The sequence below is a fragment of the Rhamphochromis longiceps genome, linkage group LG15, assembly GCF_057381845.1.
Source record: "Rhamphochromis longiceps isolate RC_006_pf linkage group LG15, R_longiceps_female_GT1.1, whole genome shotgun sequence".
NCBI classification, from domain to species: domain Eukaryota; kingdom Metazoa; phylum Chordata; class Actinopteri; order Cichliformes; family Cichlidae; genus Rhamphochromis; species Rhamphochromis longiceps.
This window is the reverse complement of record NC_140571.1, coordinates 10,735,141-10,760,314: the sequence shown is the minus strand read 5'-3', so window position 1 is coordinate 10,760,314 and position 25,174 is coordinate 10,735,141. Positions and strand designations below refer to the sequence as shown.

The following is a 25,174-nucleotide window of genomic DNA, read 5'->3' as shown; positions in this document are numbered from 1 at the left end:
TGTGCACATGGCATGTTTGTCCAGCTCCTCTGTTCACCATCTGACATTCCCATATCTGCTCTTTAAATTCCTCACAGCTCTTTTCAAGGGCACACCATCCCCTCAACTCACTTTTAAAATTAACAGGCCACAAGTTCAGTGGATGAAGTCCTGTCTCTGCTCCCTAGCTATTAATGCGCCCCCTGGTGTCTTTTAGTGAATACTGCAACTCCCAGCATAGTTGCAAGCATTCCTGTCACTTTCACCGTTTTCTCATTACTCAATATGTTCTATGTGGCAATAGTTTAGTAGCACGTTGCTCAATATTTGCATGTGAAATGTTGGATTTATGCCCCCACCGCTCTGAATATTGAGACACCCCACATACACAGAAAACACAAAGTTAAGTGGATTGTTCTCTCAGGCATGAGCAATATCCGCATTTGTCCTTCCCTCAGCACAAATTGTGTTTGACAGGAAAGCAGCGTGAGGATGACACATTTACTACTGGTGGAAAAAGGAACAAGCCTGACAGTGGCGTGTTGTTCCAAGGCCATTTTTTGGTGTCCTCACATTTCCCGTATCCTCTGTTTGTTTAAAATACAAATCTTCTCGCCACTTAACTACTGGGAGGCAAGACCCATGAGCTTGTGTCGCTGCAAATCAAGCACATGGGTAATCAACTGTGAGTGAACCGGCACTGTCTTCTTATTAAATGAGTTACATCCACTTGTGCTTTTTCTGCTGACGCCTTGGTGCTATAGAAACCAGAGCAAGCAGCAATAAGCAGACAATTATAGAGATGAAGATACGTTTAATCAAGATTAAATATATGCCCAAAAAGATCTTGCAAATCATAAGAGATCCAAACATTAAAACCATACAAAAAAAATGAAATTTTATGTTAAGGGAGTCTCGTACTTTCTACAAGTTTTGGACTTTCATTCGGGGTAAAATGCACGTGTCATACTACAGTGCATTCATTCGCAAAAAACCCACAGCCTTCTTCCACATTTAAAAACCCATACATAAACATCATTTATAGAATTATTTACATACAAGGCTTAAACATCTCAAATCAAACCCTTTGATGAGCCACGAACAAAAAAAAAAAACAAACAAAAAAAAAAACACATCACATTTGAGGTTACGGGGACTTTCTTGACGTTTACGGCTTGTGTGAGCCGCAAGTAGTGACATTCTGTTGCACAAATCATTGAACGGATTTGGAGGCAGGAGTCATTAAATAATGATGCTCTGCAAACACTGGAGGGTTAACTGGCTTGCAAGATACTCCGCCTCTGTCTTTAAAGTTGCTTTGCATTTACACACACCCACACACAAAAAAAAACTAAAGTGTGATAAAGTGAAATCAAATGTCCTCGATGCCCACTTGCCATATTCGACAATCACTTTGATTCAGAGAGCACAGTTCATACAGCAATTCTCACAACGCACTCAGATGTTGGGTACATATGTCATGCGTAGCTGAAGAACAGAATGAATCTAAATTACATTTTCAATAATAATAAAAAAAACATTTAAATGTTAGTAAGCAACCGTGTCACGCAGAACATAATTCTAATCAGCTCTTTTTTCCTTTTTATTTTTTTAATTCATAATGTTTGAGATGACAACTCAAAGAGGAAGAAAGGAAAAAAGTAGACAAAACAGAGTTTTGTGTTATGGATTTTCTACACAGATGTAACAGTGTGTTATGACCTAAAAAAAAAAAAAAAAAAAAAGAAAAAAAAAAAGGATGGTTAGTTGAGTTTATTGTCACGTGCGTGTCAGAGCTCTGAACAGGAAAACAGGAATGATAAAACAAATCCCCCTGCTAACATTGACAACACAAGCTCTTTCTTTTTTGTGAGTCTTTAATTAACAAGTGGTGAACAACACATATGATAAGGGACTGTCAACAAGCAACTTTTTTCTTTTGTAAAAACTCAAACGGAAAAACATTTGTGGGAGAACGGAAATTACTCCTACACCGATTTGACTTTTACACTTCTTACACTGTGACGCTTCTGCAGCCGATAAGGCTCACAGCCATAAATTACCATGTGAATGATGTTTTGCACACCCTCCTTCAACACCCATGTTACTGAATGACTTCTTGCCGGTCCTTCATAAATGATGCAAGTTTAAAAAGACACACACTGCTGTTGTAACCTGACTCTCGAAATAAGTATAAGAAACAGAACGTTTGCGAGAAGAAGATGAAAAAGACCACTCGTTCCACTTCACAATCCTCTCAGATCTTCATACAGGTACGGTGGCTTTGTGACAACAAAAAGGATGAGCAGGTTTGAGAACCCGGGCTGTTTAAATGAGTGAGAACACAATTGGCAAAGACCAGACGATCTCTGAGTAAAAGGCATAGTGTTATGAAGCACATCTTTAATAATAAATTGATTTCTAACATTGTCCTCTGTGTACTTTTGGGATAAACAACCACCTTTTCCACTCAAAAGCAAACAAACAAACAAACAGAAAAAGAAAAGAAAGAAAGGGAAACATAGGCTCGTGGAGCCGCCAAGTTTCCATTTGTGGTTATGATAGCATCACTTGGAGCACAAGCAGCCACAACGCCACCGTGTTGGACAGTGCTGGGCCGGGCTTTGGTGACTTAAGTGGAGCCCAGGGGAGGAAACTGGTGAAATATATCATGAGAGCAAAGTCCTACAGCTTGGTGTGAATGCAGCAATGACAGGTGGTGAATATACAACGGGTATACGCACTCCTCTTCCAAGGGCTCGATAACGGGATCTAGCATGGGTGCATCTTGGGTCACGCGTACACATACAGTAAATACATATTAGTCGAGTCTCCAGACTACGACTCCAGATGTGTCTCTTTGTCTCCCTCTGGTGGTTTAATCCAGAATTAATCTGGTAGTTTCCTCCTTCACACACACACGCACACATACACACAAATACAGGCTGCCTTCACACAAATCTTCACCCTCCCCCCCCTCACAAACACACACACGCGTACATACATATATTTATATATACGAACATACACACTCCTTGGCTCCCCTTGTGTCTGTATTCAGGCTTATCTGGTGTAGTAGACTCTGTAGTAAACACTCTTGGAGCGCCAGAGTGAATAGGAGTTGTCGAACTTGAGCAGGTAGACTCCGCGACCTGGGTACTGGTGGCTGCCGGCGTACACCTCCTCATGACAGTCCCTCCGGTAAACCGGTACAATCTCATCCACCTGAGGCTTCCCTGCCTCCTTCTTGGCCTTCTCTTCCTCACTGGTTGGCTCGCCTGCAGGTAAAAAAACAAAACAAAACATAAACAAAAACACAAAAACAAAACAAAAACAAAAAAAACCACCAATGCATTATTTGCGCAAACAAAAATACATTTTGTGCTGTATGATTTTTGCATTACATTCCAAGAAATGAGCCCAACAGTGGGTATTCCTTACAGGTTAGTGTGAGAGGTAAAGAAAACACTAGAACTTAAAGGTGACAAAGCATCCAAACATTTAATTGGACTGTGAGAACAGCACAATATCAATATTATTTAAAAAAGTGAATGTTGTTCAATAATTTGACTGCCAGTATTCAGTCATATGCTTTCCTTTATATGACAAAAGATAGGCAGGACTTTTGTTACAATGGCAAGAGTCAGTGGATAATTAATTATAAGTGTAGGATAAGAATAAAATATTAATGGAAAACTAGTTACTAATCTCTCAAACGGGCTTATAACTGAAGCCACAGAAATAAAGCACAAGACAACACTAATTAGAGCATTGACAGCCTTCATGCAGACTTTGTGTGTACATGTACAGAAGTGCATGAGCATCATGACAGACACTTTTTTTTTTTTAATTTCTTAGCAAATATTTTATTTTCCCAGTAGTTTTGTAACAAATAACTTGGCACTAAGTGATATAATCGCATGTCTCTCGTTCTGTGGACCGACTCCACCGTTCTGTTGTGCAGAGGGCAGCAGTAGGCTACGTTCACACTGCAGGTCTTAATGCTCAATTCCGATTTTTTGATCAAATCCAATTTTTTTTGTCTGCTTGTTCACATTACAAATAAAATGTGACCGCAAACGCGCTCTAGTGTGAACCCTCAAAGCGGCCCGCATGCGCAAAAGAAGACGTCACACACAACGCCCTCTGTTTAGATCCAGACCAAACAGTATTATTTGACTGATGGCCCTTAATATAAAGACTTGTTTCGGGTCTTACGTTTCCCAATTTTGCTTTAAGTTATAAAGCTATTTTGTTATTTACATATGGCCTAATAATTATCCTTATTGCTGTTTTAGAGAGGAGCGGTGCTTCAAAGGATAGTTACAGATTTCTGTCAGAATCTGCAGATTATACAGTACGAATAAAATGTTCACGTTTTTCCAATGCTGTCTTCCCAACAGTTTCACTAACATCTACACGGGATGGCCACGAAGCAGTCGCGATTCTCCAGCGCTGATACTTGGCGTCTGTCTTGTGTCAGTGACGTAAAAGACGGATTTAATGCAACATGACCATTCAAACAGCAGTCGCTTTCTGAAACATCAGATATGTCTCGCATTCAGTACCACATACGAAAGTGACCCAGATCGGATTTGAAAATATTGGATTTGTGCCGTTCACACTGTCATACCATGATCGGATATGGGTCAAAAAAGTCCAATTTGATGCGCTTTCGCATGCAGTGTGAACGTAGCCGTAGTGTCACACACAGTTAACCAGTTCTCAGCTTATTCTGATATGACAAGCATTTGAACTGACGGTAGTTCTCTTAAGCAAAAGGATGACCACCATCGCCAGCTACAGTCCAAGATACTGGAACTGGAGCACCATTAACGGTGGGACAAAGTGCTTTTTGGAGAGGGATGATCAACCTGACCAACAAGCCAATCAGCAGGGAAAATACAGGAGGGGAACAGTCAGGGCTAACTGGTTAGAGGCAACTAAACTTTCAAAATAAGAGTTTAAGTGTTGCCACTAGTAAAACTATATAAATATAATTCACTATTTAAATTCCCTATATATTATATATAAAAACCAAAAACAGCTGTACGGCTTATACCCAACAGTGAAAGGAAACAGTCACAGTAGTGGTTGACACAGCCGCCTAACCCTGGTTCGATCCTGGGGGGAGAACAAATCATTGTAGGGGTTGTATGGGGGCATCCAGCATGAATAATTAACCAAACCAATCATGGTATGATTAAGTGAGAAGCCTCAAGGCTGTAATGCATAACTGCTGTTTACATAATAATAAGGAATGTGTTTAAGTACAGCAAGTAAAAAAAAAAAAAAAAAAAAAAAAAAAAAAAAAAAAAAACTACCCTCACCTTCATCATCTTCATCCTCTTCACTGGACTCTGACACGTGCACGCTGACTGAAGCAGAGGCTGCGTCCGTCCACTCGAAGAAGACCCCAAAGCCGATGTCGTAATAGTCTGTAGCAAACTCCCAGAACAGGTACGAGCCGTCTTCATGAGTGGGAACACGCACCGTCACCACCTCGCCGCGCCCCACCGTGATCACGCTGTCTGCGTCCTGACGGATTTTCTCCTTGAAGTCCTTGATCTGTGGCCGTGTCCACATGGAAGGAGCAGCTATGACTGGTGGGGATTCTGCTGCAATCAAAAGGAAAGAGAAGACATTATCTATTTTCTACCAGATTTCTTACAAAACAAACAGTGCATTCCCTAATAAGCGATTCCCTTCCAGCATATGCAGACCGAATCCCAAACAAGCTCAACTTGGAGGAAACCTGTGTGTCTCAGAACGATCAGAGAAAACCAGAATCCATGTGCATAATAGCAAAGATTTGTTTTTGCAGGCACAGCTACCCCAGCTTTATTTATCATTCCACTGAACAGGAAGAAGGAAGTCATTTGGAAAGGGATATGTGTTTTGGATTCACACCAAGGACTTTTGCATATCTACTGTGATGTCTTTTACTCCTGTAAGCGGAATATGTGACTGGAGGAAACCTAAACCAACACATTATTGTGTGTCACTTGTTCCAGCTCTTCTGCCCTCCAGGTTACATCAACAAGGGCACAGCAGATAAGCATCAGGTTTCAAGCTTGGCAGACCGCTTCACTGCTCTGACAGAGAGCTTACCCTGTCTGACCCCTAGTCATTAGCCGCTCCAATATTTCATGCTTTTATTTTGAGATGGATATAGAGCAGCCCACCAACCTAATAAAGGTCCATTCTCTGAGACCTCTTCTGCCGGTTCAGGCTCTGGCTCCCGATCCATACTTTCTGAGTAAGAGTCTGACTGGCCTCCATTGATTGTTGGAGCTTCTTCTCCAGTCTGTGGTGAAGCAGCACACAATGGTCCGGCTGAGGATGCGGGGATGGGTTCACCTGTGTGGAAGCTGCTAGATTCTAGGGTGCCCTGCACCATTGAATCAGACTGCTGCTGCTTCTGTAAGGCCGCCTAGGATGAGAAAGAGAAACCAACAATCTAGTTTCACCAGGGCTGTGTTAGGGTTGGATAAGATTATTAACAATTAAATTTCCATCTTCTGGCAACATCCTATACATCTCGAAAACCGAAGGGTCTGTTTTTCAGCTTTGCTGCATACGAGTAGACCTAGGGCTAGACTTTTGAACAACTGATTTGCTCAGGGATTTTTCATCTTAGTCTTTGTTTGAGGTTTTTGTTTACCACACCTGGCTGTTAAAAATGGTATAAAATAAAGTAATTCAAGTCAAAAGGTTTAAAACATTTTTGGCTATTTTTCAATAACTCCTTTGCAATTTAACAGTTCACTTGAGCTGGAAGGACTCTAAAGGGAGGCCGATGTCTTACAGGAAGGTTTTATGCATCAGTCAGGATATTAAAGAGGACATGAATAAAGGTGTGTGCTGTCAAGACATATACCACCCAGTTTGGAAGGCTAATTATTAGCAAGGGATTTCTACACTAAATCTATCCTAGATAATACAGCTGCTAGGCTCTGACACACATTCCTTTCAGTCAGATAATGAAGAGTTAATTAAGGGACTAATCTCAGGGGTCAACTGATCAGATTGAATTTGGGGCCAAAGAAAGACCTGCAGGCAATCCTTCTAATCTATTCTAAGTACTCCCACATTAACTGCAAATCCTATATATTGAACAATAAAACTCAATCAGTGAAAAGTCTATGTTATGTTGAGATTCTGCATCCTACCTGTTGCTGGGCCAGCTGGACCTGGTAGAGCTGCTGCATGTACTGCTGATAGTGCTGCTCCTGCAGCTGACGGATGAGGCTCATCTGCTGCTCAGGGCTGTTTGGGTACTGCTGAGCAGCATACTGTTGGAACTGCACCGCTGTCTGCGCATTTAATGCTGCCATTATCTGTTGTCTGGTTACATTAAAATGAATGACAATGGAAATACAGGAAAACAACAGGAAGTCAGACAGATTTGTAGTGAGATTTTCATCTTTGGGCCAAGTGTCAGCACAGGACTAACCCTTGTTTTCGGTCTCACAAAATACGTGGAAATAAAGTGATTTAAAAAAAAAAAAAAGAATACAGATTTAAATACAAAAGGAGAGGAATGCTTATATATAAAATTAAAAAAGAAACAACAAACACCACACATACTTCTGCTGCTCAATCCGTAGCCTCTCCTCTTCTGCCTGCCTCCTTTCTTCTTCCTCTCTTCTAAGCCTTTCCTCCTCCTCAAGCCTCCGTCTCTCTTCCTCCAGCCTCTGTCGCTCCCTTTCTTCCTCTTCCCGCCTTAGACGCTCTTCTTCTTCTCTCCTGAAGAAGAGAATTGAATGATTTAAATAATGTAAATGGATAAAAATGCATAATTTACATGCAAACAAAAGCCCAAACTGTGAAATATACATGAATATCACGACACTCTAACAAGGTCAAATACTGTATAACCTATCCACCCAAACTAACCACAGCTTTCCAGCTTTTCTAGATAAATAGAGAGCAAATTGAGGTAGAAACTAAATTTAAGACACACTAGCAGATGAATGTCCCTTGGACAAAGAAGCTGATCCTCCCACCTTTTCCTCTCCTGCTCCTCCCTTTCGATCTTGTGTGATGTGACGTATGGGGCAAAGAGGTTACAGCATTTGTTAAGTAGCTTGACAAACTCCACCATGGCATCGTCCTTCTCCATGTTACCCAGTGAAGCCCACTCTTTCCTGCACACAGGTCAAGGTGTAGACAATAATAGGTGCATTATTTTTTTAAAATTTCATTCTGAACAGGATGATTTTCACCCATTGTCTGAATCCATTTCAAACTGTTAATGAGTAAAAATGCACGAGTGTGTATTTCCTGATACAAAGCAAAAATCACTGAGATGTCCACTACAATCCAAAGGTCACATGCATGAACACACACACACAAGCTGGTGTTACCTGCGGTCGTTGCCCAGGACATCAAAGAAGCCGACCTCTGGTGAAGCATCGGGATTGTAAGGACCGAGTAACACCTGTTTGTGCAGAGCCACCAATCGAAGCTTCTCCTCATAGGTCGGGTGGAAGGCCTTTCCATCTTTATCTGAAGGCAGCAAAGTGGAAGCAATGAGTTTGCAGGCAATCCTGTTAATGTCCACCTGTAGTGAATACTACAGTGCAGCTTGTGTGCACAACAAGGTAGTAAAAACTCCCACGTACAGGAGTGTTATGTTCTTGTGCCAAGACTGTAAAGCGCAGATAATTACTCCTAACTGTGCTCTCCCACTCTAAACTTTTCAAGCTTCTTTGTGGTTAAAATCATTAAGAATGAAACACTGAGATGACATTAGTCATACCTAAAGCTTGATTTAAGGTGAGGCAAAAGGGAGATTTAGGCAGCTGAGTTGAGCAAGTTGAGCAAGTAGACCTAACCCTGTCTGACACACTGACAAGGATACAAAGCCCAGATTACTATCACACAGAGTGGCAGCCAGGCCCCGACCTGTTTGCACAGTCATCACAAGTGTTCTGCCATAATACAAACAGCACAAATGCCCAGTGTTCAATGCAGCTTACACTTGTGTACGATGACTGGAAAGTATGGACACAGTATTTTGCAGGATTTGTGGCTTTTTGTAAAGCAGACATATAGAACTAGCTAGAATGGTCAGGCTGCAGAATATAGCCACACATATCACAATTTCTTTTCCAATTATTCAACTACTTAGGGTATTTCAATATGCTTTAAATCCACCCCAGCATGTCCAGAAGGCCTAAAAATGGCTCCCAGAGCACACATAAAAGTAGTACTACAAGTAGTAGCAACATAGGAGTGATATGAAAGGGCAGGTGTAAAAACAGTCAAGCCGTCACATAAACCCCCCCATAGACTGAAAACGTGGTTAACTGCTTTTAGGGGCGGCGAGCTAAAACTATGCAGCAGTTGTATCCTCAGAATAATAATTCCTCCAGCACAGCAGGAACTTGTCATTGAGTACTTTGGGAGGAAAAATCTTTGAGGGCAGCTGCCACCTGATGCAGTCCCGCTTCAGTCACAGCAGAGGGAGAGCGTGTTTAAAAGCTCCTGAACACATCCCAGAACAAGCTGTCATTCAATTGGAATGGAAATCTTCCTCGTTTGGTGGAGGAAGCATGCATAGAAATATGCAAACTGGTAATAAGTATAGTCACTCCTCTTTGGTGCAAAGACAAAAACCCAGAAAGGAGACAACAGTGGCAAATCAGCTGACACAAAGGGGCCACTCACAAGTGCCGTGGTTGTTTTACCCTTTAACGGCCAGCAGCGTTAGATACTAGTTAGCCGTGAAGCTAATGTAACACCGAGGCTGACAGCAGTAGCACCAGTCCCGGTGGTGACAGCTAGCAGCTAATGCTAGCAACCTGCTAGCCTGAACCAGCGAGCGCCACACTTTAAACTGTTCGAGCAGCTTTCTCACCGCTTGGCGATTGAAACAAACATGAAGTACCTTTAAAAAATTTAAGGGCCATTCCGTACAGCTCCAGCAGAGGAAAGCCCCATTTCCTCTCTATCGCACATTTGGCAGTCTCTCCATCTTCGCCTTCAGCGCCGCCCGGCTTATCTGTGCTGGGTTCCGTGGGTATGGACTCCGGTTCTTCGGCCTGGCTCTGCTCGCCCTCCGGGTCCGGAGTGAGGGTGAGGCCATCGATGGAAACTTCGAGCCGGCTAGAAGTAGCGCTGTCGAGGTCGCCGCTCTGAACCTCTGTCGCCATCATGTAGACCGTCAGCTGAAGCAGCCACGTACCTACTTCCGTTTCAATCTAGCGGAAGTTCCGGTTGTTTTCTCTCCCCTCACCGATGTAAATAATGACGAGGTCTTACCAACAGATAAAAAGACTTGCCCAAAAACAAACAACCCCCCCCCAGCATTTTATTAACCGTCACGTACACTAACGGACACATATAAAAATTAACATGTATTTTAAAATATGCAATGGATAAATTGTCTTTTTTTTAATCGATTTTCCATGTTTTCCATATAACGATTTTATAAGCTTATGCTTCTTCCTGCTCCTTTTTGAACATGAAGGTTATTTGTAGTTGTGGTTGCTCGTTTTCCTTTTGTTTTGCTTTGTTTATTTGTCTCTTTTAATTCTATGTTGTTGTACTTTTTCAACATGTTCAAAATAAATATACAATCTATCAATGTCAATAACCGGTATGATCATCCCTATTCTTCAACACATTTTGAACTCACTTTGTCAAGCTTTCTTGGAATGTCTTTAAAAAGTCTTTGGGAATAGTTCTCCAGGCTTCTTGAGGAACATTCAGATCTCTTCTTCGGATGTGAGGAGCTATCCGGGTATGCTTTTTACTGCACTGGCAGTGTGTTTGGGATCATCATGCTGAAAAAGCCATTGCCAATCGGATGCTTCCCAGTTTTGTTTTGTTTTTTAGTTTTCAAAACACACTGCACACCATGCTGGAATATGCCATATTTTCGGTTAATAGTTCTTTGGGAATAGTGCAATAATACTTGACTTAGGGGCCTTTTTATTATGTTGGAATGATTCACAGGTCAGTGTAAAGTGACTTAACAAACAAACAAAAAGAACTATCCCCCTGAAAATGATCAGTTACAAGGACTGGACAGAAAATTAATGAAAAAGCAGGCAATGTCCAAAGAAAAACTTTAAAAAACCTTCATAAAGCCTGGAGAACTATATATACTATGCTATACTAATGTCCCCGATGTTTTATTTGTAATTAGCTAATGATGGTTGCTGCATTTGCCCAGGTGAGGTACATTGACAGTAAGACTTGGCCTAAGCTTTGGATAATACTTATGCACATTTTGAATGAGCACATGCTCTCCAGCTCCTTAAATTATCCTTCAAATACACAAATATTGTACTGAAATACATTATAACAAGGGCCCATTAGACAGGTGACATTTTAACACATTGCTGAAAACCTGTGAGAATACTTTGCCTGTCTGTCTGCAGGGTAAATGTATAGTGGCCTGGCCCAGGTGTGAACTTGCTTTTGTTTGGGGGCTACAGGAGCAGCAGTATTAATCCCCCACAAGAATTTAGTCCAGTGTTTGCTTGTAGTCCAGCCTGATAACTACATCTTATCAGTATCAATCAAATTAGATCTGCTTTTTAATCTAATTACAGTGCCCAGTGTCTGTCATAGGCTGCCAAACTAAACAAACTATATAACATACCACAACAGCTAAGGTAAAGCTGCAAGGAATTTTCATGCAGTTGCTGTACTAGGTTAGCATTTTTAATCTACCATGGCTTGTCATCACAAATCAATGCAAAAACAAACAAACAAACAAACAAACAAACAAAAAACAATAACAATAAATAAATAAATTGTCCATGCTATGATCTCCAGGTCCATCAGAAGAATGTCACAAAACATCAAGAACTTGAGGACCCAGATTTTTAGCATAGCAATCTGGTCTGTGCACAAGGGGCAATACCCCATTAGGGCCCCCAGACAAAGCACCCTATGAACTGTGAATGCTTTAGCCAACAAGCAAATCCTATTTGAACAAAAGTAAGTGTCGAAGTACAGAGATCAAAAAGGTTAAGATTACCGTTACGCCGCGGAAACAAAAAAAGACACACATTAAATATGCACACACAAGTAAACATGGACTTAAAATGATCAAAGTACATTTAAAAAAGGGAGCAGAGCATGTGTTATGTCAGAGTCCCCTGGTGGTCCGTCATTGTTGCAGATGTTCATTAATAAAGGACCCTGCACCTCCATCAAGAGTACGGATTAACATATGAAGAATCACCTACAATTTTGGCCTGTCAAGGAGTGTTGTAGGTACTCCCCAAGAGTAAACAATGCATGCTCTATTTTAAACGCTGACAAACACATTGCCAAATTTGCACTACACTCCCCAGATGACTTAACCCAGTAAGCTCTGTATCCTGTAAAATCTGTGAGAGGAAATATTGCAAGGAATCTGGAAATTGTTGCATTGTCAGATCATAGCATAGTGCAGAATTCAATCTGCAGGCAAAAAAGTGGAGCATGAGGCACAAAATTGTTTAGTCTGTCTTTGGGGAGGGAGGGCTTCCTGACCTCTTGACCCAATCCCCCCTCTGAATCAAACGGAGGTGACATATTCAATAAGACCTGCTCGCTCCCAAGTACTTTTTAACCGTGGTTTGTGTATTGAAATCCACTTTGTTGACACTGATAAGGCTCAGGAGGCATCATTTCCCACAAAGTAAGGCTTGTGTGAGGGGGCAAGTCATGGAAAATCTATGCTTTCTTTTACCTCCAAACATAGCTTATAACCTTCCTGACAGATGTGGACAATTCAATATTTTGTCAGTTATTAGGGTTTAAAAGGTTTTAAAAAAAAAAAAACAAACAAACTTGAAAAAGCCCCACAGTCTGTGGTTACATCATCTGATAACATGCAAAGGCTTAATGACTTGAGAGTTCACAACATTCTAGAAGGACTCCTTAAGGTTGAGATCAGGGCTCTATACTTGGACTAAAGGTCTGTTGCAGAACTGGTTGTTCTTACTGTCACTGAAGCAAAACTAATGCCACATATAACAGCAAATTCACTTCAATGAAGTTTACTGCCAGGAAAATTCTTCAATAGCAGTTATAGATGGCAATAAATGTTTTGCCATCTAACAAAAGGGTTTTTATATGGTGTAAGAAGTCATCCTTTTAACAGTCGTTTCTGCAGTTTCAGATTTTATTGACAGCTTTGTTTTGTTTTTGTTGTTGTTGGTTTTTAGGCTTTGGGATACTCTGGGATGCTGGCATGATGCAGAATAACCTGTATAAAGAGCCAGTCTTGTTGGGTATACATAATTATTAAATCATGCCCTGTTTTGAGTTAGATTAATAATAATAAAAACCTAATGCTTGCGCTTATATCTGTTTTCTCACAGCGTCCTGGTATAGTCCTTTGAACTCCTCCACCTTTTTTGGGAAATTGCCGTTTCCGTCTTTCTCCCTTTGAAGGCTGAGGGTCCATTATTGCTTCATCCATGCCAAAGCGGATAAATGTTTTCTCTGGCGATGTGTATTGAGCGTGCAGATTCCATTAAAACTCCTTTAAACAGACCTGCGGCCGGACCATCGTTCCAGGTGTGATTGCTTCACACCTCTGCTGGCCCGCAGACGTCTGAAGTTGCTGCACGGCCGCTGCAGTGCCGGTCGGCCCCGATGGCAGACCCATTCACACATCTAGACAGCTTTACCTTTGATCACAGGAGGATTTAAATCCGGCGAGCGCACGGATCTCAAGCTCAGTCAGTCAGTCACCGGGGATAAAGCGGAAAGGATGTCTGCAGTTCAGGGGAATATGCGCGTCGGGGAGGCGAACCAGTTCCACATGTATCACGAAGGGCCTCTGCAGATGAACAACGCCGTGAATCCAGGTTGGTGGCTCTGGGATCATTAACCCCAACAAAAAGTTAATTTTCAAATACCGGCCTAACAGCTGCCTCAGAGCTCAACTTACGCAATGATAACTAAATTGCGCCTGCGTCTTCTTTTCAGAATGTGGACCTCCGGACGGTGGAAACTACTTCAACCCCGCAAATCCTGTTCCCAGGGCGGACAAATGCGTGGCAATGCTGACCCACAGGAGAAAGAGGACCAATTTCACCCAACAGCAAATCAAGGTGCTGGAGAAAGTTTACAACGACACTAAATATCCCGACATCTTCCTACGGGAGAGACTGGAGGCTCTGACTGGGCTGCCGGAGTCCAGAATTCAGGTGAAGTCCGGTTTAAACGCCACACTTTGTTGAATTGGTTGATTTATTTTGCATGGTCAAAGGGCAAACACAGTCACTTAAGATCACAGGAAACTCTCGCTACTCCACACTTGTGGTAAAATTGGATTTATGGAGTGGTAAGATGTGAATTAACGGATTTCCAAAATTGTAGGTGTGGTTTCAGAACAGAAGGGCCAAGTCTCGTCGCCAGGTTAGCTCATCAACGTCCACAAAGGTCAGCAGCACGCCAGCAGCTGGTCCCTTTATCCAAGTCCAGAACAGGATGGCTCCGGAAAAAGGTAGCTATTAGCTTTACTCACTAGTTTTGTGGTCACATCCTCACTCTAACATCAGGTCAAGCCTGCTCAGTGTCACTCATTGTAGTTTTAACTTCAAGTTTGTGGCTTCTTTTTTCTACATTCTAAAACATGTTGCTTAGTTTTGTTTTTTTCCCCCTCTCCATTGCAGTTTGTGACAATCTTCACAGTGCTGAAGTACATCAGATGGGTGGTTTTGGACTAGAGGAAAGTTTCAGGTCTACAGTGCACCTACAAGGCATCGAGGACACCCACAGGAACACTCTTCCAAGCAAACCCAGCAGCTACGCCCAAGCATCTGCCTCCCGCATCTATGACAAGGAGGGCGCCAGAATGAATCCAGAACACATGCAGCGACACAAGCAGAGTGCTGGCACTTCGAGCTGCAGCGTCCCTCTCTATCCCAGGAGAGAGCACCAGACAAACATGGACGCCAACATGACCAACAGCCAAGCTCCAAAGGTTTTGGTGGAGTATGACAATTTCCCACCAAACAAAACCATTGGACCAGAGATGAAAGTTGTGATTCCTCCCATCCCAATGCAGAACCCCTTCAGCACACCATCATCATCTAAGGACAACAGATGCCAAATGCAGTATCCGCAGGCGAGGGCCAGCGGGGACAGATTCGATCACTTTTCCCAGATCCCCGCCAGAAAGATGCAGGACTTCTCCGACTCGGATTCTGATTGGGAAAATGAAGCAATGGCAAACTTCAGTGGCTTTATGTGATGCATTACAAAAGCTACATGTATCATAAGAGGTGTGAGAGTGTATTTATTTTAAAACTATATATAAAAAAAAAAGACATTTGTTTTGTATGAATTTGTTTGTTTGTTAATAAATGAAACAAAGCCAAAACCTGCTTTTCAATATTATGTTTAATATAAAAAGACAAACATTTATATACAACTGCCCGGGGGCACTCTCATATACAACTTTACAAAAACTGAAAAAAAAGGAGAATCTCTAGGAAAGAACTGTTGATGGGGTTTAAAGGTCAGTGATGCAGACTTAGTGTGGGGGGTGTTGCAGCAACAGCCGATGTAAAATATGGAAACACTTAAGATCAAAACCCCAGAGTTCTCCTTTATAAAAAAATACTGAAAAAAAAAAAAAAAAAACTCTCTTCAGTGCGCACAAAATTACAAAAGCCATTTCAGAATACACAGCAGAAAGGCTGACAATATTCCTAATAATCAGATATTGTACAATTATCTACAATAACTTTTTAATTATAAAACATTCCTTCGCGTTCCCCTGTACTTATCATTAAAGGAGCAACAGAACACACAACTTAGAGGGAAACATCAGAAATAGCAAAATATTGTTGCATAACCATACACACCTACTCAAAAATAAATAAATACGGACAATAAAAACTGTTAAAACCTTATGTTTGGCACGTGAAACCAAATAAATAACAGTTTTAATATTTTGGAAATGTGGAGCGTGGCAAAAAGCTTTAAGACTCTTTCGGGTTTGTGTTCATTCAGTTGGGTGCACAAACATTTTGATACAACAAAAGCTTGTGGGTAAAATATTCAGCATTCTTCTCTCCATTCCGATCAAAACGTGAGGAAATCTGGGAAGAACTCAAATTGAAGATCCACAGCATCGACATGAGCCTTCTTTGTAGTCTTTTAACAGTCCAGGTAAAAGCACCATTTCACAAGACAAACATGGATATACCGCACTTCCGTGTGTGTACATGCACCTGTGCGTGGGCGGGACGATGCAGGTACTCAGACTGCATTGGTGTTGTTGGCAGCGAATGCATGCAAATTGCCCAGCTGACTAAGGCCACTCTGGATGTGTGCCACATGGATCTCAACGTTATTCTGGAAGCAACTGGAAATGCAGAAAAATAACCAAAGTTATGAAGAACAGTTAACAACGGAACAACCAGGTGGTCCTGCAACATCAGCAACTTTTGCTTGTTCAGCAAATGTATGAACCACTAAACAGATTTCAGATAATTGTAATTTGTTATTTCATCATATATCTTAGAAAGGAAAAAAATATTTTAGCATCCACCAATAAGCAAATGATACAACAAACAACACCATAACACATCAAAATTATTTTGGAAATTTCAGAATACATGTTGTATTAGTTAAAATAAAGTGTGTATAAAAAGAATAGCCTCGCTTTGAAATTGACAGGTCACTGCCTACATTATAAACAAACTTTGCAGCTAGCTAAAACAAACCAATTTTAGTAAATTAATTATTGTAAAAGAACTGCAGCCCTCCTCAGTTCTGCTCTCTTACTCTGACTTTTACTTTGTAATTGCTCTGAATAGTCTCCACAGTCTAGACTCTGTGATCAGTTCAGCTAGGGTTCCTATGCTGCTCGGCACAGCCAACAACCTGCCCGGTTCTCCACATGTCCTGCCATACACTCAACATCCCACCCTGTTCAGCTCTGCTGTAAATATTTTGATCTAACCAAATGCCCTAAATAGTTATCTGTCAATCACATGCAGCTAGCTCTGGCTCATTTTACATTATCATTCACATCAAAGTGTGTAAATGTTGTGTGTTGCTCAGCAACATGCAGCAGTTTGCATAGACTTCAGTGGGAATCAAAATGACTCCAGTAAAACTAATGAGAAAGTTATTTATTTTTATACCACATAGCTGCACTATCCTATTTTAGGAAAAGCCATGAAATATGAGATTATACTGTTTTAACAGTTACACTATTTTGGGAGTTTTGAGATTCACAGATAATAAAGGAGAAAAATATTCAGTTTTGTCTTAAAAACAGTCATTCTTGCTCTTTTGTTAGAAATGGATGGAAACACTATTTGGTCCTTTACCTGAGGTTGGAGGGATCAATCGATGCTTTGATGTCATTGAGAGAGTCTGTTAGAGATTTAAACTCAAATGAATTCAGATCCCCACCATCTGCCAAACACTGAGACAAGCCAGGAGAATGAATGATTAACAGGTAATCAAATCAGAAGTCATGGATGTATTATATTATATTTACTGATTAATTGATAAAACATATATTGTATTATATACTTGAAGTTCAACATTTCTTAACAAATTACTGCTGCGAAGCTCTAAATTTTTGCATTGAATTTCAAACAAATTGTTTTCTTGCACACAGAGTGTGACATCCTAACATCCTCTCCTATCATCCTGACACACTTGTGATAAAAATACATCTTCTACCTTGATCTGTAGGAGCAGAGCAGTGAGACGGGAGATGAGGTGTGTGAGGCTGGGATTTGCCACACTCTGCTGCCCATCCTTCATGGCGTTGATGCGCATTTGCACCATCTGCTGGGCCTCTTCTTCACTACGCCTCCGCAGCTCTGTGGGATGGTCTGCTGGAACCATGCCCTGATCAGGAGCGAGCTGGAAAGATGTACACTGATGTTTAACACAAGGCTCTCTTACTCATTTGTTTCCTTACTCGTTCCTGACTAACAAGAAAAAAAAAACATGCTAGAATTATCAGATACTGCAATAAAATATTTCAAGTTTAAGTGTAAGCGTGCCTTTTCACTTACTTCACAGCAGTACTGCTGAACTTCATGAAGAACCTTGTTCAGATCTTTATTTAGCTGCTCCAGCTCAAGCACGGTGGTAGCATATCGCTTCTGGAAGTCCAGATCAATAGGCATCGAGTATGACTTCTGAACACAAAACAAAAACATAGCTGAGGTAAGCTTGATGTGGATATTTCAGAAGCATTTAACATGTTTTAAAGTAACTTAACTATAATGACTTTACCAGCTTCTCAGCTTCTGTATTCATTTCTTTCAAGTGCTTGATGTGCTCTTTCTTGATCATGAGGATTTTGGACAGTCTTGTCTAATAATGGACAGAAAAACAAGACAAAGCATTAGAACTACATTGAAGGACGTCACCTTTTTAGTTTTCAATTTGACAGGAATTCCTTACCACTTGGACCAGGAAATTGACAGGAAATCCTCCCAGTGTATCTCCTTCAGCACCGGGCAGTTTGTTCCTCCATGGTGACTGGGTGATAAGAGGGTCATTGTCCTGTTGTTTAAAAAAAGGCCAGTTAGATCAACAATCTTCATTTGAAATCTGTTTTTAGATGGGCAAACAGATACACAGCTGTGAAAAAGGTGTCCGGCAAAGGTTTCACTGGCTTTTTTACAGAGGAATCAGCTTCTAAGGGGGAATTAAGTGATTGCGCCACTAGCCCACCTTGGAATTCTTCAGTCTACCCACTGATTAGCATTAATGTATAAAACGTATAGTGTATAGTAGGCCAAACAAAGCAGTTATTTGAAAACAACAAAAAAAAAAAGAAAAAAAAAAGAAAAAACAAAACTCGAATATGGCCAAACGTGTCAGCAAATCAACAAATGGTAGTAAATGTAGTTTCAGAATACCATATGGACAGGAGTGGTAGCAGAGGGATAGGGCCCTCTAGGCGGAGTCATGAGGCTTTGCATATAGCGTGCTGACCGATGCTTCTGGGCAAAGGCTGAAATGGGCATGGTCTCATTAGGTTCATTGCTCTGGAAAAGAAAATTACAATAAGATGGTTAATAATATGACCTGTGAAATTCCTACGATACAGCTATTGGCATTTCTTCTTCTTCTCCTGTGTGGCAAAATCACACAGAGTGAAGCTTTTATGAGAGTTAAGTTAAAGTGTTTACCAGGACTTCATAATCAGGCACAGTGTGAGTTCCCAGGCCAGTGCGGTCAAAGGTGACACGATAGGTGGCGGCACTGGTGTCTACTGCATCAATCTGCCCTGTGAACAGCCCATCATGGAGTCCTCGGAGACGAGCTGTAGAACAAAGATAAATGCACTTGATTTAAACCTGAATAAATAAATAACAAATAAATTAATTATTCACATATGGAGTCTGATACAGCCTACACCACACCATTAAAAGGATCTGACTTTTTACGAGTACAGATTCATTTGGTGTCTGAAATAGCCAAGTAGACGCTTTGCTATTTGTCCATCCAAAGATGTTATTGGCTTGATTTCTTGGTCCTTTAATTGTCCATAGTTTTGATCAAATTCAACTCCAGTACCATATTTTAAAATGATTGATTTGTTCACTGTCTTGTGCTCTTATTGTTCAACTTTCTCTTTTTTTTTTTTTTTTTGTGTCCCGTTTGGATCTTTAGCCATCAGAATTGTTGTTTTAAGGCCAAGAAAGATGCCAAGCGGATTTATTTTACCAAGTGGATCATCATGGCCTTGCCATATTGGTCCATTTGATTGACCTTTATTATAATTATGAATTTATTTTATTTTCAGTTGCTACAAACGGGACAGACATGACTGGGGGATAGGACAGGGAGAAAGAATGAAAGAAAGAGGGAGAGAAAGAAAACCAAAGGGGAGAAGAGACGGTGAGAAGGGGGGGGTCACCTGTATGGAGAAAAAAAAAAAAAACAGTATTTGTTAGGAAAGACTGCAGTCCTTCAACTTTGAAGGAATTTAGCAATTCCTTGTTTATGCTCGCCAATAAAGTCAACTGATAAAGCAACAGAGTGTAGACAATCCTTCAAATATGCGTTGCTATACTACAAAAGATCTGTACAATCACCACAATTTCAAGGTGGGCACCTCAAATTAACATATGGACACACGTTTTGTTTCATAGAAAATAACGTTTCTATGAAACGTCATCTCATCACAGTCGAGCTAACCATTGATCTTTTGGATACAAAAATCATTCAACTTGACCTTTGAGGGATCCGTTTTCATTTGTGCCATAATTAGCATATTAATTCTTAAATCATGACCAAACCTGTGTTTTGTGAGGTAAATCACAGTAAAACTGCTCTAATTAGGTCATCCTTAAGTTCTCCCCAAAAATGGCTGATAGATCAGGGGACAGATAAAATAACTTCTCTATCTCTTAAGTTCAATTCCGTGAATATATCTTTTGAAAGTGCAAAGCAGAAAAATGTAAAATGCAACACTGCAGCTCATTTGAAAATCTTGCGCTCACTTCAGTCATCTTACCGGTGACTTTGGTTCCTATGATGAGAGGCAGAGGGATTTCATCAGGAAGATCTTTGCAGTTTGACACGTCAGTTAGTTTTCTTTGCTGCAGCAGCCGCATTTTCTGCCGTTTCTGCCTCAATGCTGTTCGCTCTTCAGCAAAGAATGCAGATGAACACCTTGAAGGGACAAAAGAGCACAGCAATGTAATGCCAGTTCTTTTTATCCTGACACATCAAGTCCATAAGGAAACTGTTCCATACACTTATGTAAAAATCACAGCGTACCGTCGAGGTTTCCCCATCAACCTCCTTATTGTACCCCACTCAACTCTGGTTAGCTTTCTTGTTTTCAGGTTGGGGAAAGTCTCCTTAAGACACAGGCAGAACTCATTGTCACCCTCGAAAAGAGGCCTGGAAGAAAGAGAAGCAACAGTAACAGTTTTATAATTACCAATTTGCTTTTGACTAACATGATAAGCTGAATTAAGACCAGTTATGCGTGGGTAACTTATTTTTTATCTCATTTATTTATGTGTACTCATCAGGGAACAAAAATAAATAAATAAATAAAAATCAGACTTTACCTGTCAATATTGGAATAAAACCATTCATAGATGCACCATTTGTGAGCTTTGGGCAGTTTCAGCAGGTTTCTTAATCTCAGCCCTATTTTCTGGGAAGCCTTCTTATCTGGTGTCACGATGTTAGAAAATTTCTGTGAGGAAAACCATTAAAACAACAGTCATTTCATAAACAACAATATGGTAGGCATTTTAAAGAACTCCTTTGGAAAGGGTTACATTAGACAAATCATATTCTGTTATGCTGTAGAGATATGATGAACTTATTCAATCTCAGGCACACCAACTTTGTCAGAAAGCATAACCTTTGAAACTCACATTACCCCGCAAGGAGCCTTTTTAAAAAATTCTAGTTTAGATTTTATATATTTGTGTGTGTATATGCGTATGTTTATTCATATACACATATGGATATCCAAAGTTAAACTCTATCTTATTCTTTTGGCTATTGATTGATTTTTATGTTAAATTTAAGTTATTAGCTATAATTTGGACTCACATTTTATCTTATTTTAATGTTGACATGATGTTCAACTCTTTGAAGACACTCGTACCAAAAACAGGTCAGGTATAAACAGATAGCTTTTGGACCAAAACAAACCTCAAACAAAGTTGAACTTTTATACTACGAAAACTTTCAAACACCCAAGTGTAATATATCTCGTCACAAGTAATCCAAGTGGATGAGCACTTTTCAAAGTCAAAAGTCAAAGTCAAAGTCAACTTTATTTGTCAATTCTGCCACATGTACAGGACATACAGAGAATAGAAATTTCGTTACTCTCAAACCCTAGATGAAATTGCAAATGAACATTTAAATATAAGAGAGTGAATAAAAAATGCAAATAAAATAATTAAAAAGTAAAAATTTAAATAAATACAATACAATTTAACAAGAAAGCTATGCAATATACAATATACAATATTCAGGTAAGGGTAAATGACATTGAGTGTAAACCAGGCAGAGTAGTGCAAATAGGCAAATAGTGCACTATTTTCACACACAATTTACTTTACTTTTAATCTTGGGCCTCGTAAACTGCACAGGTGACACAATTATCTTAAAGTTTAATATGAACAGTGCTAACTGGAGCATTACCAGGAAAATGTATTAACTGCAATATATACGTGATCGTAAGGAAGAATGCAATCATTACCTGTGGTGTGGTGGTGACTCTCTGGCTCCTCCGTGGAGATCTGGACGGAAGACGCTGCTGCGGTGGCTCATCTTCATCTCGAAACAAACGGCTCCGCTTCGAGCTCCGTGTAGGCTGCAAGAACAATGTAAATTCAAAATATTACCAACAATCTATAAATAACATTGTAGCATTCTCCATATTAGGCGTCTATTAGCAGTAGAAATTCTGGCATGTTGCGTTATAAATAGCCTGGCTAACACAAATGTTACTCTGGGAACTCTCATGTATAATACACAGGTTCTGAAATAATATCTAAGTAAATGTAAAGACCCCCATTCATGCAAAATGAGATGAAATGCATTTTCCTTCCAGTTCCACATCACATTACACTGGCATGAAACAACTTAATGGAGGTAAGAAAATCAACTCCTGAGATGTAAACAGAACTGCAAAAGACTTAACTATGCTGCTAAGATGAGCAAAGGGCAGTAACTATGCATACACTAACGATATATCCATACATTACCATTTTCGGCCATAGCTCTCTCACATAAGATGAAGTGACTTTCTTTCTTTTCATTTTAAGAAGAAATAATTGTGATTTTTTTTAAAAATATCAAACCCTGTATTACTGCATTGTAATAATTAACTTCTTGGTTGCTAAAAGGAAAGAAAAGATACACTGAACTGCTCCCTTATTTCCCAACGGGTCACCACAGTGGATAGTACTTGATCTGGTGCAGCTTTGACATGATTGGTATTCTTTCACTGAAAAATTCCAAAACCGTGGCAAAAAAGTAGCCGGAAATGCATCAGGAGGAATCAATGGTACTGAACAGGCCAATTACAATAGCTGCGGCTTACACTGACACCACATTTAGTTCCGTTTCAGTGGAGGTGTGCGTCATGTCATGCCTTAGGGTTTCATCATAGGGTTTTAGAGGGATTTCCTGTTATGACATAGTTATGGCACAAATTTCCCACTGAAGCATAATTATGGAGTAAGGTGACTATGTTAACCACTATACCATATTTTTCATATTAGTAATTAAAGCAACGTGTGTAACAGATTCTCTTTGTTTTCGAAGTTTTCATTGCTTTCATTGCATTAACTTACCGTGTCCATTGTGACAGAGGAATGCCGTCCCCTGGTGTTGTGAGCTCGAGGGAAGCTGTTTTTCTCATTCAGAGTGTTGGACAAACTGCCCTCTGTGAGAATACCAACATATTTATATACAAGAACACCAAAAACAGTTTTTAAATCAGTAATTATATCTTAACAACCCTATACCAACAGACAAAAATCACATGCAAACAATAACAGGACCATTATGCCATGTAAGCTTGCAATTAGAAACTATTACAGAGCTCTGACCAACGTGATCTGACACAGGTCTAATCGATATAGTGAGGAATTCGAGTCAACGTTTCAGAAGCACCCAGTATATTTGTAAACAGTAAAAAGCATAAATACAAGGGAATCCATACCTTTAAGACTGACGAGTGCCTCTGCTGAGGAACCTGAGGAAGAGAACAATTTAGGCTACATTACTGTAGAGCAGGGGTGCTCAATCCCAGTCCTCGAGAGCTACTGTCCTGCAGATTTTAGATGCATCCTTGTTCCGACACAGCTGAATCAAATGAATGGCTTGTTATCAGGCCTTTTCCAAACTTGATGGCATGCTGAAGAGGTAATCAAACATTTGATTCAGCTGTGTTGGAGTAGGGATGCATCTAAAAGCTGCAGGACAGTAGCTCTCGAGGACTGGGATTGAGCACCCCTGCTGTAGAGCATTAAAAAGCATAAAAAAGCAACACCACATAGACGAAATCTAAAACGGTGCAACTTTGATAAATATTATTTGCCAGTGTTCTCCTTTTTAAGTTACGAAATGCTCATTTCACCTGTCGCAGAATCAGTAAGATGGTGCTTTAAACCCTGACAGCAGCCAGGCAGGTGAACAGGAATTAAAAATAAAGCTAGCGGACTCGGTTAGGCCTTTACCCCCAACTGGAGCTGTCAGACACGGGTGTAACATCAGCTGTGGGCAATTCGTATTTACACATGAGCCGGACAAGCTAAGCTATGAGCTGTAAAATAACGTTATTTACATTAGGTAAGTTCCCAGAGACCGTTTCAGGTGTAAACAGACAAATGAACTGGCAAGTTTCCCTTCACAAGATCAATAATGATACATAACGCATAACTATAACCAGGGTGAAGGAACGCTAAAAATGATGAAAGTGTCATGGAAAACTAAAATAAATCAATAAAATAGAAAATAAGTCCAGCAAAACAGATAGCTTGTTAGCAGCTAGTGGCGTAGTGGCAGCCTTTTTGTTCCTGCTATACGCGATCTAAGGTTAGCAGACGTTAGCTCGGGGCTAAGCTAACGGTATTTGTTCACCCAGTTGGGCTAGAGTAACTTGTTCAACTCCAACATTAGCCATGGTTAGCCTCTCGCGCTAACAAGCGTTAGCTGACTTAGACCCGGTGTCTGTTTGCGTCTAAAATGAGCTTATGAAGTCCGCGCAGAACCTATAATAGCCATTACATGGTCAGCGATATCGGGTTTTGGCCAGTTATTTATTTTACCACCGCGGGACTGCTGCTTGTTTACAATGCAAAACTCCTTGAATTTGTGTTGTTACTCACTCTCGTCTAACAGCTGGTCCATCTCCGCCATCTTGAATTAGCCGCGCCGCTTTTTCAAAGACCTTGTCAAAATGCATTCTGGGTCGGGACTCTCTCTGGAGGGCGATTTGAGAAATAAAAATCCCGTAATTTGCTTAAATGGTAGCTTAATAACTGCTTCCAGTAGTTTGTTTATCTAAACAAATACATCCACTTTCTACACATCCAACTTTTACATGTTAAATGTGAAGTTAAATCCTTGGGAAATCGTTTCGTATCAAAAACTTGACTCGGAATGGGAGCATAGCAACCAGCCATTGTTTCATACGCCACATCAGTTATCGTTCATTTCTCCTTTACGTTTTAGTCTTTGTTTGGAAAGTGTTGTGTTT

The 25,174-nt window shown here is 40.4% G+C and overlaps 3 protein-coding genes across 4 annotated transcripts; 1 reads left to right on the top strand and 2 right to left on the bottom strand.

The window, feature by feature from the left end:
• Positions 1 to 1,707: 1,707 nt before the first annotated feature.
• Positions 1,708 to 10,184, bottom strand: acbd3 (acyl-Coenzyme A binding domain containing 3). Of its 2 annotated transcripts, none has more exons than XM_085382241.1 (8): positions 9,875 to 10,184; positions 8,349 to 8,490; positions 7,989 to 8,129; positions 7,570 to 7,728; positions 7,152 to 7,326; positions 6,169 to 6,412; positions 5,310 to 5,597; positions 1,708 to 3,257 (listed from the first exon to the last, which is right to left on the bottom strand). In XM_085382241.1, exons 1-8 carry the CDS (start codon positions 10,140 to 10,142, stop codon positions 3,043 to 3,045), a joined length of 1,632 nt encoding a protein of 543 aa, XP_085238367.1. In that variant the 5' UTR covers positions 10,143 to 10,184; the 3' UTR covers positions 1,708 to 3,042. The 2 variants fall into 2 exon arrangements, with proteins under 2 accessions (XP_085238367.1, XP_085238368.1); XM_085382242.1 differs by having other exon boundaries at positions 5,310 to 5,594.
• Positions 10,185 to 11,003: 819 nt separating this feature from the next.
• mixl1 (Mix paired-like homeobox) lies at positions 11,004 to 15,678 on the top strand. The gene is made up of 4 exons (XM_085381384.1): positions 11,004 to 13,802; positions 13,924 to 14,144; positions 14,317 to 14,443; positions 14,613 to 15,678. The coding sequence occupies exons 1-4, from the start codon at positions 13,706 to 13,708 to the stop codon at positions 15,191 to 15,193; spliced, it is 1,026 nt and encodes a 341-aa protein (XP_085237510.1). The 5' UTR covers positions 11,004 to 13,705; the 3' UTR covers positions 15,194 to 15,678.
• On the bottom strand, positions 15,480 to 24,917 carry lin9 (lin-9 DREAM MuvB core complex component). The gene is made up of 15 exons (XM_085381382.1): positions 24,804 to 24,917; positions 23,636 to 23,668; positions 23,265 to 23,356; positions 22,166 to 22,279; positions 21,012 to 21,142; positions 20,713 to 20,838; positions 20,447 to 20,604; positions 19,116 to 19,249; positions 18,843 to 18,971; positions 18,382 to 18,483; positions 18,211 to 18,291; positions 17,988 to 18,113; positions 17,647 to 17,832; positions 17,286 to 17,383; positions 15,480 to 16,312 (listed from the first exon to the last, which is right to left on the bottom strand). The coding sequence occupies exons 1-15, from the start codon at positions 24,832 to 24,834 to the stop codon at positions 16,207 to 16,209; spliced, it is 1,647 nt and encodes a 548-aa protein (XP_085237508.1). The 5' UTR covers positions 24,835 to 24,917; the 3' UTR covers positions 15,480 to 16,206.
• Between the last annotated feature and the right edge of the window lie 257 nt (positions 24,918 to 25,174).